Source organism: Phoenix dactylifera, chromosome 18 (assembly GCF_051530095.1).
Source record: "Phoenix dactylifera cultivar Ajwa chromosome 18, Ajwa_hap1_PhDact_Kaust_v1.1, whole genome shotgun sequence".
NCBI lineage: Eukaryota > Viridiplantae > Streptophyta > Magnoliopsida > Arecales > Arecaceae > Phoenix > Phoenix dactylifera.
In genome coordinates, this window is record NC_143207.1 from 19,007,572 (window position 1) to 19,021,516 (window position 13,945).

At 40.6% G+C, this 13,945-nt stretch overlaps 3 protein-coding genes across 3 annotated transcripts; 2 read left to right on the plus strand and 1 right to left on the minus strand.

Annotated features, from left to right (window-relative positions):
• Positions 1–1,000: 1,000 nt before the first annotated feature.
• Positions 1,001–2,634, plus strand: LOC103713885 (putative calcium-binding protein CML19). Its single transcript, XM_026807232.4, has one exon. The coding sequence runs from the start codon at positions 1,602–1,604 to the stop codon at positions 2,181–2,183; it is 582 nt and encodes a 193-aa protein (XP_026663033.3). The 5' UTR covers positions 1,001–1,601; the 3' UTR covers positions 2,184–2,634.
• Positions 2,635–5,950: 3,316 nt separating this feature from the next.
• On the plus strand, positions 5,951–6,798 carry LOC103713884 (uncharacterized). Its single transcript, XM_008800936.6, has 2 exons — positions 5,951–6,166; positions 6,281–6,798. Exons 1-2 carry the CDS (start codon positions 6,097–6,099, stop codon positions 6,700–6,702), a joined length of 492 nt encoding a protein of 163 aa, XP_008799158.3. The 5' UTR covers positions 5,951–6,096; the 3' UTR covers positions 6,703–6,798.
• Positions 6,799–7,456: 658 nt separating this feature from the next.
• On the minus strand, positions 7,457–12,769 carry LOC103713883 (secondary thiamine-phosphate synthase enzyme). The gene is made up of 7 exons (XM_008800935.6): positions 12,498–12,769; positions 11,817–11,877; positions 11,634–11,728; positions 11,492–11,525; positions 8,150–8,204; positions 8,026–8,068; positions 7,457–7,675 (listed from the first exon to the last, which is right to left on the minus strand). The coding sequence occupies exons 1-7, from the start codon at positions 12,693–12,695 to the stop codon at positions 7,604–7,606; spliced, it is 558 nt and encodes a 185-aa protein (XP_008799157.4). The 5' UTR covers positions 12,696–12,769; the 3' UTR covers positions 7,457–7,603.
• Between the last annotated feature and the right edge of the window lie 1,176 nt (positions 12,770–13,945).

A 13,945-nucleotide genomic window follows, 5' to 3' on the forward strand; every position in this document is an offset into this window, starting at 1 on the left:
AAAGTTTATTCACGTACGGTGGGCAGATTCGGCGACAGGTGCAGGGGCGAAGAATGTCAATGTGGATAAAGACGTAGCCGCACTAGTATTTTGATCCGGCGGAGCAAGGATGACACCGTTTCCCAATAAAAAAATAAAGCAATTATAATATTCTAATCTATCTAACCTGATTTTTTTTTTTTTTTTTGATGATTTGGTCAAAGGAAATATTCTAGTAATTAGCTTGACCCTTATCTCTTTGGAGCCAACCTCGAGTTGGAAACGTTTTGAGCTTGCTTTGTTGGTATTTGTGGTTGTAGGGGTGTGAAAGGACGGCAGTTGCACGATTTAAAAGAAGATTTATTTTTTTTCCCACGAATCCACTATTGAATTATATAGCGGTTGCTTTAAGATCTATACAAATAGATGAATAAAAAAATTCGAAATACTTGGAAATTTATGTATCGTGCATCAACAACGTGGAAGATCTATATTTCTTTCATGCCAAAGATGCAACCCAAATCCCTAGGATGCATGCTAAATGGCTAGGGAAACAACCAATTCATATGGACGGTTAAAAAAACCAAGCTATAGTAGCCATGGTTCATGCACCATCCATTGTATGGTAGCTGCAAATCGATATTGAATAGTCCTAGTGGAACTACTGGGTAGGTGAAGACGAGGACGAGATGCTGCTCCGTGGGGTCTCATGCAGGGCGGTGGAGCCATTAATGGGATCATACTCCTGCTCTACATTTCAAAACTCATTTTGGATGCAAACCAAGCAGTCTCCGATTTGCCAAGACTATAAACAAATTGCCGTGCAGGATGTTACAAATTTTTCTCATTCAATTTTCTAATTTCTCATTACAAGACAAGTCAATTCTTCCATGTCTGCATCTCAGGAACTTGCTCGGAACCTTCACTTTTCTCTATCTAGGAGCTTTCCTATTGAATACGTCAACTGCCACCGTCATGCAAGGCTTATAAAATCTTTCCCCAGATCCTATATCGCACTTTGAAACCACCAATCCAAGTTTCCAAGCTCAGGAGGTTTCCTCTCCTTCAATCCAAGCTCAGAAAACCCCAACCAAGCTTCCAAGCTCAGAAAGTTTCGTCTCCTTCGTCAATACCTTCCTCCCTCCTTCCAATAAGGTAACCACAGTGTAATTGAGAAACCTTCTCTCTCTATCACCCTCTTCTGCGACCCAAATCTCTTAAGGGGCTTGCACGAGGGCGAATAATATTTGTCAGTTCTCACCATGTTGTACCCTCTAATATGCGGCTATGAAGCCCCATTACCAACAAAACACAAAGGCAAACAGTAGGTGTACTTCCCTGGTAAGTTGATCACCTACTATTCCTCTGAATGGCAGGTTCACCAAATCACTCAGGTCAAATTCCACCAAACTCTGTTAATCCTCGCACCATCTCACCCTCGTTTGCCAGATTCATTAGATTTAATCACTGTCCAAGTTCAGAAGGGCACCTCTCTTTAGAACAATCCTCACTTCATAGATTCACCAGCTCCATAGCTCCTGCTCGGTTCTTGTGCTTGTGAGCTTGTAGCCGTAGAAACTCTGATCAAAGGAAATATTGGTTATCGATTTCTACGTTCAAACATGAAGCCAGAAGCAGTAACCTGCAGCTCCGCAGCACCTCAAAAGAAAGAGCGGTCCTTTTTCAGTTGGCTGAGCTGCATTCTGTCGCCACCCAAGAAGGAGAAGCCCGAAAAGGCCAAGCCCATTGGGCCCCCAAAGGCATCCAGGTTGCTGTTGGGTGGGCCGAGTACCCCGGAGTTCCAGCGGGTCTTCCGCTTCTTCGACGAGAACGGTGACGGCAAGATCTCGCCGGTGGAGCTCCAGAGCTGCATGCGGACGATCGGCGAAGAGGTATCACTGGAGGACACGGCAGCCCTTGTGGAGTCCAGTGACTCAGATGGTGATGGGCTGTTGGGCTTCGACGACTTCATTAAGATGGTGGGCCCTGAAGGGGAGGAGGAGAAAGGGAGAAGTTTGAGGGAGGCTTTCCGGGTGTACCAGATGGACGGTCAGGAGTGCATTACACCCACCAGCCTCAAGAGGGCACTTGGCAAGCTTGGGGAGTCCAAAACAATCGAGGAGTGCACGGTCATGATTCGTCGGTTTGATATCAATGGGGATGGTGTGATCAGCTTTGATGAGTTCACGATCATGATGCTATGACTGGACCAACATGATCGGATTGGGAGGCACCTTTTGGTTTGCCGGTTCATGCATGCCATGCGATCTGTGGATCTTCGATGTAATCCATGGTGACATCGGTCATGGATATTAGTCTATGAGAAGCAATCCTTCTTAATCCTTTCTCAACAATCACTTCTCCTGGAAGTAGACTAGTGCAACTCTCTACAAGTGGGCATGAAATTCGAAAAAGTTTCTTGGATCTGCATAATGCTGGCTTGGCAATTTAGTAACTCAAAACACCATCCTATGTGGTCATACGTACCAATCCTCTCTTGCCATGTTGCTCGAAGCAAATTATGGTGTCCACAAAACAGGTATACCTAGCATTACTCCTCAAAGAAGCCGCACATAGAGACATATAGAGCTGTGTAATTTTTTGAGGCTTTTTTTTTAATTTATTAGTATGTGAGGGATTTCTTTGATACTATAAGCATTTCTTTTGTACTTTGTCATGAGTGGATAAGCAGCTTGGCATGAGAGGGTCTTTCTATGATGCCTGGGAGAGGAAGTGGAAGGAATCAGAAGGAACACCATCATTTGTGCTCTCTCATTGGCACTCCTCCAATCCAATGACTCCACGGCGCATTAGCGACATCGATCGCATGGATATGGGGTTCGATCATCTAAATAGATAGGATCTAAAGATTAGACCCTTCCAAATGATCGAACAAGCCACCGAAAATGGGACACCCAAGTAGGATGGGTAATGGGGGACTGCTTTTACTCCATGATAAGAAGGTATAGCTATGGAACCATTTATATTGGCAGTTGCAGTGAAACTCTATACGGTATAAAGAATTGTGGCATGATGCTTGAACATTAAGAAGTATGATGCCTAGCTTTACTGTTAATATTACTCGAATGTGTCTAGCTGGGCCTGGAGGTTCTAAGGCATATTTTCTCCTCCCGAATGGTATCTTCAAGTTTATAGAAGACAAACTTGAGTTGCCAGCACTAGACCAACCCTTCAAGTAGATTCTAAAAAGAATTGACTGAAAAAATAATCAACATGAGAATATTTAAGATAAAGATCATAAGATAGTGTTCTCAGTTGTGCCCCCGAAGATTGGCGGAGGATACCATCTTTATTGCTGTGAGGTGGTTACAAGATCTTTGCTTCACAAATGAGTTCAAAATGCATTACATTGAAAAATTATTCAATAGTGTCATGTTACTGGTGATCTGCACTGTTTTTTCCTTGCTCATCATCGAACTGTGAATTATTATTTTTCTCAAAGGCATGTTAATATTATGGTCGTATTGAATTATATTTTCCTCTTCTTTGCTTGTTGCCCTGCATACGCCACAAGAACAACTAAGCTTGGTCTCTTGTATATACTAAGGGAGATGGTTAAATAACAGCATGCCTTCACATGGAAGTGGCAAGAAAATTAGATAATTATATTGATATCAATGGAGTAGGTGACTATGAGATTCCAATAGAAGCATTGCAAAGCCTAATCTCCATACCTTATTGCAAAGCCTAATCTCCATACCTTATTGCAAAGCCTAATCTCCATACCTTATTGCAAAGCCTAAAACCAACAAATAAAGCTGTCCATCCATTCCTAGCTATCTAATATTAAAAATTTTCTAGAATTTCTCATAGCGACCGTCCATCTCTTCACTCTTTTATAGACAGGTTTCTAGGATGACCTCAGAAGGGAAAAATGGTGGAGATACTCTTATCAAACCCACGTCCTCATTCTCCTTGGCCATTCCTCCTCCACCAAAACCTCTACTCCTCCTTTCTTCCATTAGCCAACCCAACCTCCACATCCTAATTCTCCTTCCAGATTCCTCCTCCACCAAACCCTCTTCTCCTCCCTTCTACGATTAGCCAACCCAACCTCCACCTCCATAGTCACTACTTGGACCTCGGATCAAGAAAACCCACCTTATCATCTATGAAAGAAGATCAAACCTCTACTTTAAGCCGATCTCACCTTTTCTTGGATACAACCCATGAACAAGTAGCCCACTTGCAAAGAATAATAAACCTTCAGCATAAACTCTTCTACTCTTGATTACAACCCTAACATAAAGATTCAATGAAATGGCATTTAAGAGATCTAGACCCTTTTCCATGTTAGATTCATATCCAACTTGTTGGCTTCGAACAGTATCCATAAAAAATTAAAAAAAAAAAAAAAAATTGTGGATCATTATCCTTTGGTTTTAAGCCACTTCATATGACTCCATATATACTACCCCGAGACGTTAGTGTTTAAATTGGATTAGCTTTACATTCATGCCTCATGCAAGATTTTATTATGAAAAAGAAAAAGAACTATTATCTCAAAAATTATTATGATATCTTGACCATCATCTCGCCATGCATCAAGTGTTGGATGAGAACAGAATGTTTTTCAGTTGTAACCACTAGATCAAAATAGAATACCCATTGCCTGTTATATGGTTGTAACCAACATAATCATAATGTTTCTCTATTTTGCCCATCCATACTTGTTATTAGGCAAGATTATACAATATAGTCTAACAATTAATTTCCACTTTTCTGCATGAAGACTAGCAGCAAATAGAGAGAAAAAGAAAAATATTGGTACAAAATGATGCCACTGACATTGTCCGACTAATTTGACTAGAAAAGACACCCATAACCTATTGCTAATACGAAGCCATAGATGCCAATTAGTCATCGAACAGCATGCGGACATAGAGTGCTCACCTAATCGAGGCACTCCTTTTGCATAGCTGATCATAGCTAGGCCTTAAGTCTAAACTCTATTTATTTTTAATCGGACTTCCAGCTGAGCTATGTAAAATTTGATATTTGTTGTATCCAAGCTCGACTCAGGATTAGTTTCATTCACTTTTCTGGAGCATGACGACCAGGCTCGATAAGCTTGTGACTACATTTTATTATTATTTATGTTTTTTCTTTTCTTTTAAGGATCCATGCATCCCTCTTGTAGCATTGTGTCAATCCCAGACAATGTTGCTCAAAATGTGGACACGATAACTTGGCGATATTTGCTGTTCCAAACTTGACCCATGATCAGTTTTATTCATGACCTGGAGCATAACGACCAGGCTCGGTAGGCTTGGGACTTTTTTTTTAATTAATTATTTTTTTTCTTTTCTTTTTTAAGAATCCACGCATCCCTGTCGTAGCAGTGTGTCAGCCCCGGACGGATGTTGCTTAAAACGTGGACGCGGTAACTTGGTCGGCTTGTTCCCCATTGGAGTCAACACAGCCGAGCCAGGTCAAAAGTACACGTGTCTAACAGATATCGGATGCGGACGCTGGGGTAGATGCCTCCCCTCACACCTGTCACTCCGTCATCGCCCACGATAATCGCACGCTTATCTCGGACGCCGCGTTTTATACGACGGTTTTGACCGTTACCATCCCCCCTCCTTTCCACGCTGACGTTCCCACACTCTCCTTTCCCGTCAATTTTCATATATTATTACAAAAGGACTCTTTATCTCCCTTCCCGTCCTTTTTAAAAAATGGTCAAAAATAGAATTTTTTAAAAAAATGACTCCGTCTTTTTCCGCCGTTATCTCTTTTCCTTCCCATCTTCCTTCACACCGCCAGAAGCTTCTCTGTACAAAAAAACAAAAAAACCGCTACAAACTTTTCGACACAAACGACTCTTCCACGCCCACCGATTCTTTACCTGTAAATATCTACCCACGAACTAAATCCATGAGCTACAAAACCAACAGCGTTCCCATGGTCTTCCAAGCCTCTTTGATTGATATATATATTCTTGCCAACAATGGAAAACGTCATTTCGTTATCTTCTCATAGATTCCTTCCCTCTCCATTCTTCCCCCTTCCAAAAATAGTAGTATATATACCTTCCTCTTGTAATCAACAGAGCGCCATTTCTTGCCGATCTTAGAAGTGTACGTAGTACAGATGTTGCTCGCAGTCACAGACGTGAAGAAAGAAGCGCTCGACTCCACCAGCTCAACAACACGTCAAAGCAGTAAGAAGCCCCCACTCTTTCGTAGATTCTTTTCCATGCTATCGCCGAAGAATAAGAAGAATGCCATGGTCTCGAGCCCGAGTCATGATGACGTCCCGTCGACATTTTCTGCAGGCGATAAATCCGGCGAGCTCGAGCGAGTCTTCCGATATTTCGACGAGAATGGCGACGGCAAGATCTCGCCGGCTGAGCTGCAGAATTGCCTGCGGGCGGCTGGCGAGGAGCTGTCGGCCGAGGATGCCGAGGCTGTCGTGGAGTCCATCGACTCCGATGGCGATGGGCTGCTGGGGTTGGAGGATTTTTTGAAGCTGGTGGACGCCGAGGAGGAGGAGGAGAAGGCGAGGAATATAAGGGATGCATTCAGGATGTACGAGATGGAGGGCCAGGGATGCATCACGCCGAACAGCCTGCGAAGGATGCTCAAAAGGCTCGGCGAGTCGAGGAGCACCGATGAGTGCAGGGCGATGATTCGGCAGTTTGATCTCAATGGTGATGGTGTGATCAGCTTCGATGAGTTCGAAGTCATGATGGTGTGATCATCTTCGATGAGTTCGAAGTCATGATGCTAGAGGCAAAGTTTGTACATATTTGTTCATGGGCAGGATATAGTAAATTTGAAATTTGTATACCAATTCTTTCTCTCGATCATTAATCTTCCGGTGCTTGTTATGATCATCGAGGATGTCACTGTTTCGTGTGTGTGTGTGTGTGTGTGTATAAGCTAAAGCAGGTCGTAGATTTTGAATCCGAATTGGAGCACAAAGTCCTTTGATATGGGATTTCAATTACACGGTGGGAATTCGGCATAAGCCGGATGTTGCATCCCACTCCATCTGGGGAGGCTTCAGAACCTAGAAATTTTCTCATAGATAATTGGGATCAGCATGTTTAAACTCGATGGCACAGAAAAGCTCAAGGAAGCCAAACTCTTCTCTCTTATTTTTTTTCCCCCTTCATTTCCCTAGAATAAATAACGCCGTGGGAGCCGGACTGATGTACGTACCGTACCAATATTAGGCATGGGGTGCACCGGTTGGACACCAATACGTCATCGAGCACCAGATTGCAAACTTGAAGAGGCCATCATGTGATTTGTTTATGGGAAAAAATGGCAGTCAAGTTCAGACATTTTATTTTTAAACATTTATATCCCATTAAGGGTAACCACAATTGTTTGACTGGTAGCATGATCCTGATAAAGTTATCTGAACCAAACATGTTCAAGGCAATATAAATAAAAATTTATGCCAATTAGAAAAAAACTATACTTGCACAAAAAATACCCAATAATTAAGACACAAAACTAAGCAAGAGATAAGATGACGGAATAATTGTACAAAGTTGCAGAGATCATTATCTGACTTATTTATGCAAAAATCATATCTACCAGCAGAGTTTTCAGATTGCAGTCAAGTTTGAAATTTTTTTCTCTAACATTTATATCCCATTAAGAGTAACCACAATTTTTCGAGCAGTAGCATGATCCCGATGCTCACACAGCCATATTCCCTGTCATAGAGCAGACCACAAAAGGAAAGATGTCAACAACACTGCAATAGTGAGCAACCAGAAAACATAATATTGATCAGAGCAGACAAAAGGGAAAAAGGCAACAGTGAGATGTCTCCAATGTCAGGAGTCAAAAGACAGTTTCCACAAAAAAAGGTATTCTCCAGTTAGAAGATGCATCCTTTCTTCTAGTTGTCCATGCATATCTGGTGCTCGATAGTTTCTTTTAAGTTGTAGAAGAATGATTTTCCAAATTGCCTACTTATGGTTGTTCTGAACTAGAATAGCCTGTGCTCACATTTCAGTAGAAAAAGAAGATGCAGGCACTGTAGGAATTTTGTTTAGTTTACCTGCCAGGTTCCCATATTGAGACGGCCGTCAGTAATTGGAATCCTGAACATATACAGTATCAGTCTTAGCGGCTGTTAAATTTCAAAAATATGTCATTTCAATGGAAAAACAAACGATACATACGTCAGGGCGCAACCAAACATCGAAGACTTAATATGTGCTGGCATGTCATCAGGTCCTGCAGAGATGATAATCAAACTATTAGAGGCAGAAGTTCCATTAATATAAACCAATGGAAGGTACTACAAGATCCATCTCACTCTGACCAACAAGATCATAGGGAGTTAAGACGAGAAACATAAAGAAACACGGAACAAAAGCTCCTGGTATTCAGACCGGGACAAACTTCGAAGTCTTAATCTATAAGCTCATAAGCAGCATCCTCAGACAAAGGAAAACCAGTAAGAACAAATCGCTTAAAATACGAAAACTGAGAAAGAAGGAAAGTCCAGAACATTGCAGTTCTGTAATCCATCAAACTCCACAGGAAAACCCTCAACAATAACAGGAAAAAATATTTTCAGCTAAATAAACTAACCTCCAACCAGTATCAGTTTAAAGGAAAGCCTATTATTTAACCATTGGAAATTAGCTTAGACACAATAATTCATTTTTTTTGAAAAAAATAGAGCATCTTGTACCAAAAAAAAAATAGAGCATCACAATAATTCTTTATCTCCTGTACATCTCCCTTCATTCAAATAACTTGAATTTTTACTAGCACCCATGCTCCACATAAAGCTGTATCAGAGATATAGGGGAGACCAGCTGTCAATAGAAAGTGATTCTATCAAAGGTTCTATGCAGTGCATCCAAAACAGTGCATACAAGGAGAATATCATGGTCGCTGTTTAGGGGCAATGAAGACATGAAATACTATTTTCATACCTTGATATCAAATGCAGAAGTGCCTGTTGAAATTAGTAATCTTATAGTGTCAATACTAAGTGAGAGATTCACCCCAAGTATCCAATCAAGTGAAAATCATCAGACTGGCCTAATAGACACTCCATCCTTACATAAACACTAGTCAAGAGACTGAGATTAGGATAGAACCACTTTTTCCAGGAGTGACAGGGTGGTCGCTTTTTCTCTTCTTCTCTCTCTTTTTTGGGTTTTTTGCAAATCACACACAATGCTTTATTGAAATTACATACATCACCTCTCCTTATCCCTATTTACAAATCAATCCAGATAATGTCAATTTAAATTGCGTCAAACACTTTGGATTAGGTTTATTCTAACAGATTGGTGGACAGCTATGTTTTAAGTGTTTGGTGGGACTGTCATAAATTAGGGGACTAATTTGCCGCTGTCCCCTTATTGCTCCAGCTTTAATTGATCGTCCATCCAACTTGGAAGATGTTAGACTGTTGTGAGCTTACTGAACTTATTGACCAAGTCAAATGGCTCCTTTCCTCTCTTCACTTTCTCTCCATCCTCCTCTCCACTGTCAGATCGCGCCACCATCCTGGCCTTCAGCTTTGCCCTATTGAAGCCCAAGCAATGCAGAAGGAGCAAAAGGCCTTGCTTTTTGGATACCCATGATGACCTCCTTTACTTAGTCCTCACCCTCAAGAAAATGCACCATGAGGGCCACACCACTGCCTACTGCATATCCCTCCCCCGTCCCATCTTCCCCTTTGCCTCATCTGCCTCCTCGTCCATAATAGCCCCAAGTCCCCCTCCCCCCTGCCATCGCCTGTGACCTCGTCCACTCTCTCTCCCTCCCCATCACCAGCATTCCCTTCATCTCCAACCTATACTCTCAACAACCGACCCTTCAAGGCCCACCGCATCCTCACAGACTCCCACAACCTCTTCCTCGTTGATCGCTACATCGTTCATCTCCTCCCCACCCTCCTATGCAAGAACTTCTTCAAGAAAAACTAGAATCCCATCATTAACATCTCATCCCTTTCCTTTTAAGTTGTCTCTATATTATAATATTGTATATCTTATTTAATGTAAACCATGTACAAGAAAACATAATATTAAGCTGTTGGAAGGGAAGTTTAAAGTAATATTCTCTTCCCCACCCAATTGAATCCATTTTTTTCTGAAAGAACAATCTATGAATAATGAACTAACCTGAACCACACAAACCAACAAACTAGTTTCATCTCAAGATTAGGAAATGCCTTGAGTTCTCTAACTCTTCAACCCTTAGGATTCTTTAAGGGGCCCATAACAAATCAAAACATCCCCAAACATCTCATGACCTCGCTAATACCTCTTTTCAAAGGCAATGGAAAAGAAGCTGGAAGTGCAATTATAAGCTGAGTAGGGCCATACACCTCATCTATCAAAATCTGTTCATCGTCCAAATCGCTTTTTCCATAAAAGTGGCATCATTCCACTACAATCTTAAAAGAAGCAGTCAATATAATCTTGCAAACGCAACTTCTATCCCCATCAATGCAACCCAAGCACCAATTCCACTTCCATAGTATTGGAGGCCGATGTCACCTAGCCTTCTCAACCCTATTCTACCTTCTCTTCAACCTAAACATATATCCAGGCTGATGCTCTGTCCCCCTCAATTTCCAAAACCAATCCACTCCAGACATTATCCATCCTATATGTCACAAAAAAGTTAACAAGAGAACTTGAGCACTTAAGATACTCGTAATCAAAAAGAAGACATTCACATGTGAAGTTAATAAGTTCTCTACCATAACATGGACTATTCTTCTTAGCTAGTAAAGTTGGTAAAGATAATAGAAGCCATATAGTTACAACAACCACAGTATTCATACAAGGAAACACCAAAGATGATGTGCCTCAATCCTCCATCAAGTGACTGGTTAGAAATCACAAATGAAAGCCATAATAAGATGCCACTGGGCATTGCATTGTCTATGTATAAGTTATTAACAGAACTCTTAGCAAGTTTACCATGCAAAAATAAGCCAGCAAAATATAGCGGATGGTTCTTAGAAATCTCTACCCAAGACATGATTTTGTGCGGATTAAATAGGGGGAAGAAAAGAGGAAGAACAGAATATTTCAAACCCAAACTTATTTTCATGAATTTCATAGGTCTCTGTTTATTATTAAAAACTCATAAAAAGAAAAACAGAAAGTTAATGAACTTAAGGTTGCAAAATAAGAATAATTTCATTAATCAGATCGATACCCCTTGGAGCTCAAATTTGCTAAATCTTTGCATTGCTTGAAAGATGAAGATAACAAGAACTGAAGAATGTTAAAGGTCTCTGCTCCAACTATTACAAGTAAGAGTCTGGATAAAGCATTCATAGTTAAAACTTAAACCATCACAACTTAAGCAATATAAAGCAACATCAAGAGGGCATACTCATAGACAATCAAACAAATATGACACAGTAAGCTTATGAAGAAGATAAGAGTGTATCTATAAATCCATACAAGCAGATTCAGAATGCCCACTTACTCATCATCGAAGGAAAAGGAAAAGAACAAACATGGCAAGATAGTGCTAACCTTCTATTGTATGCTTCCAAGGTGCAGATCGCCCCTGAAAGGATAGAGAAACAAATCCAATCCAATTAAACTCAGAACATCTCATTGAAATGTTTGCAAATTATTCAGATGCATGAAGGAAAATGTTATCCATCAGCATCACCTCTGGAACAATCCGGTTAAGGAAGGTTTCAGTGTCATCCTGAACATCGGAGTCATAGTTCTCATTTATGGTCAGAGAAGCACTTGTATGCTGCACTGGAAACATAAATCTCCATTTTAGACAACTCTACCAAGCTAGGTAACATATTAAACAACATACACTGGCATCAAGGAGTTCACTTACAGAAAAAATGAGCAAGCCCGCATTTGAAATCCGATAGATCTTGCTCAATCTCCCTCGTTATCTGATACAATCAATGGCCGGGTTGTCAAACAAGGCAAACCAACAAGAAATATAAATAGGCATTTCGGTTATTTGAGAGATTTCCACTCGCTACACTGGAAAGGCATAACAAGAAATCAGTTCAATGAAGTAAATGACGGGAATTAAGCATATCAATTCTCGAAGCAAGATAGCTTTACAAGGGCGATCAAAAGTGCATAAATGGGTGACTCTGCTCAGGTTTCTGCAGCCAAAAGGAGACACAAAGCGAACAATATAGTGCAGCACATCCACTCTGATCAATTTTTTTTTTCTTTCTTGTTTTTTGCAAGATCACCTCAAAAAAGACAACAAACAACTCCCCCTTCCCCAATCAAACTAAGCAGATCTTGTTTTTCCTGATTATTAATTTCAATTCTCATTCTCAAGCCCTCGGAAGTTCAAAGCACATTCTGAAACGACAGATTCGAAAGAAGCACGCGTAATTTGGTGATTCCCAGTTTACAAAATTACCCAATTCATGGCAAAGAACAACAACAACCAGCAAAGAACCCGACATAGAATATGAGAACAGATTGAGGGATTAGGAAAAGAGAGATTGAAGAGAAATAAAAGACTGAGAGGGAAAGACTCTAATTTTACCTTGGAGGTTACGAGATGGCAGCCTCGCCTCTGTGGAGGGACGACGACGGTCTTCTGAGCCCACTTGGCGGCCATGGATTCGGACGTGGAGGTGGTCGAAGGGACGCTAATGGCGGGCTTGTACTGCGATCGCACGCGGGGTATCGCCGGAGGCGGGGCGAGGGGCTTCGCGGAGAAGAGAGTCGCCGCCGCTTGCATCGCTCCTCGGAAGCCCAGAGAATCCAAGTACTTTATAATAATCGCGGTCAGGATGCAGCAGGCAAAGAAGCCCCCCGATAAGCCTTTTTTTTTTGGTAAAAAAAAAAAAAAAAAAAAAAAAAAAAAAAAAAAAAAAATAGGAGGGGGAAAGGGGGGCCTGGGTGCAATTTTTTTATTAAGTTTGGGCGGGGGAAAGGGGGGCCTGGGTGCAATTTTTTTATTAAAGAAAAATAAAAATAAATAAAATTTAATTATATTATCCTTGAGTAAATGTAACCATAATAATCAACTTGCATGGTCTCGGTGCGTGGGTGCAAGTTTTTTTATTAAAGAAAAATAAAAAAAAACAAAATTTATTATATTATTTTTGAGTAAATATAGCCATAATAATCAAGGTGTACGACATTGAAAAACTAACTAGGAGATATAAGTGCCAGGGTCTTGTCATTTGGTCTGATTTGGATGTTTTGTGTCTAAGGGCATTTACGCAGCCCTAGAGGTTGGGTTCAGCCAGATCTTGGTTTAGCTTTATCTTGATCTGGCTCTGATTAGATAGGAGGCTAATTTTATAGGTTAAATTGGATCCACTAGTCCAGCCAAGCTTAACAGCACTCAAAGCAGATTAATTGGAAAGTCGAGCCTTAATTTGGACCTCATGCTAGACTCTTAGGTCCTAATTTTGAGAATGAATTAACTTTACATGAAGTTGAGTTCAATTTTGATCCAAATATAACTAACTTGCTTAGCCTCGGGCAAATTAATGCGGCATCTCTTGTGATATGAAAGTTGTTGCCAGCTATCTAAGTTCCAATCATCCCGATGTCTCTCTTTCTTTTTTTTCTTTTTTTTTTTGGCATGGAATCCTAATATTTTTTTAACAATTTTTCAACCAAAATAATTACTATATTTTTTATTAAAAAAAAGAGTTATGAAGAGAAAGCAGCAGCAACGACTTTGTAGCTTTACAAAGGAAGCAATGGTTTTCAAGCATAAACATTTTTGAAGAGGATACAGTCATTATGAGAATTGATATTTGTACAACTATTACACGACCTATACTTATGAGAAATTAACGTGTGATTTTGCGGTCGAAAAGCATTCTTAGCAAAAGAAACAACAAATAAAGCTAACTTTTTGTCACAAAGCACCCCATACCATGTTCGCTCGAGAATTATAGAACCAATCTCTTTATTTATCTTTTGAGCTGATGCCCACATAATCTTCTCTTTCTACCTTTTTGTCATCTTTAT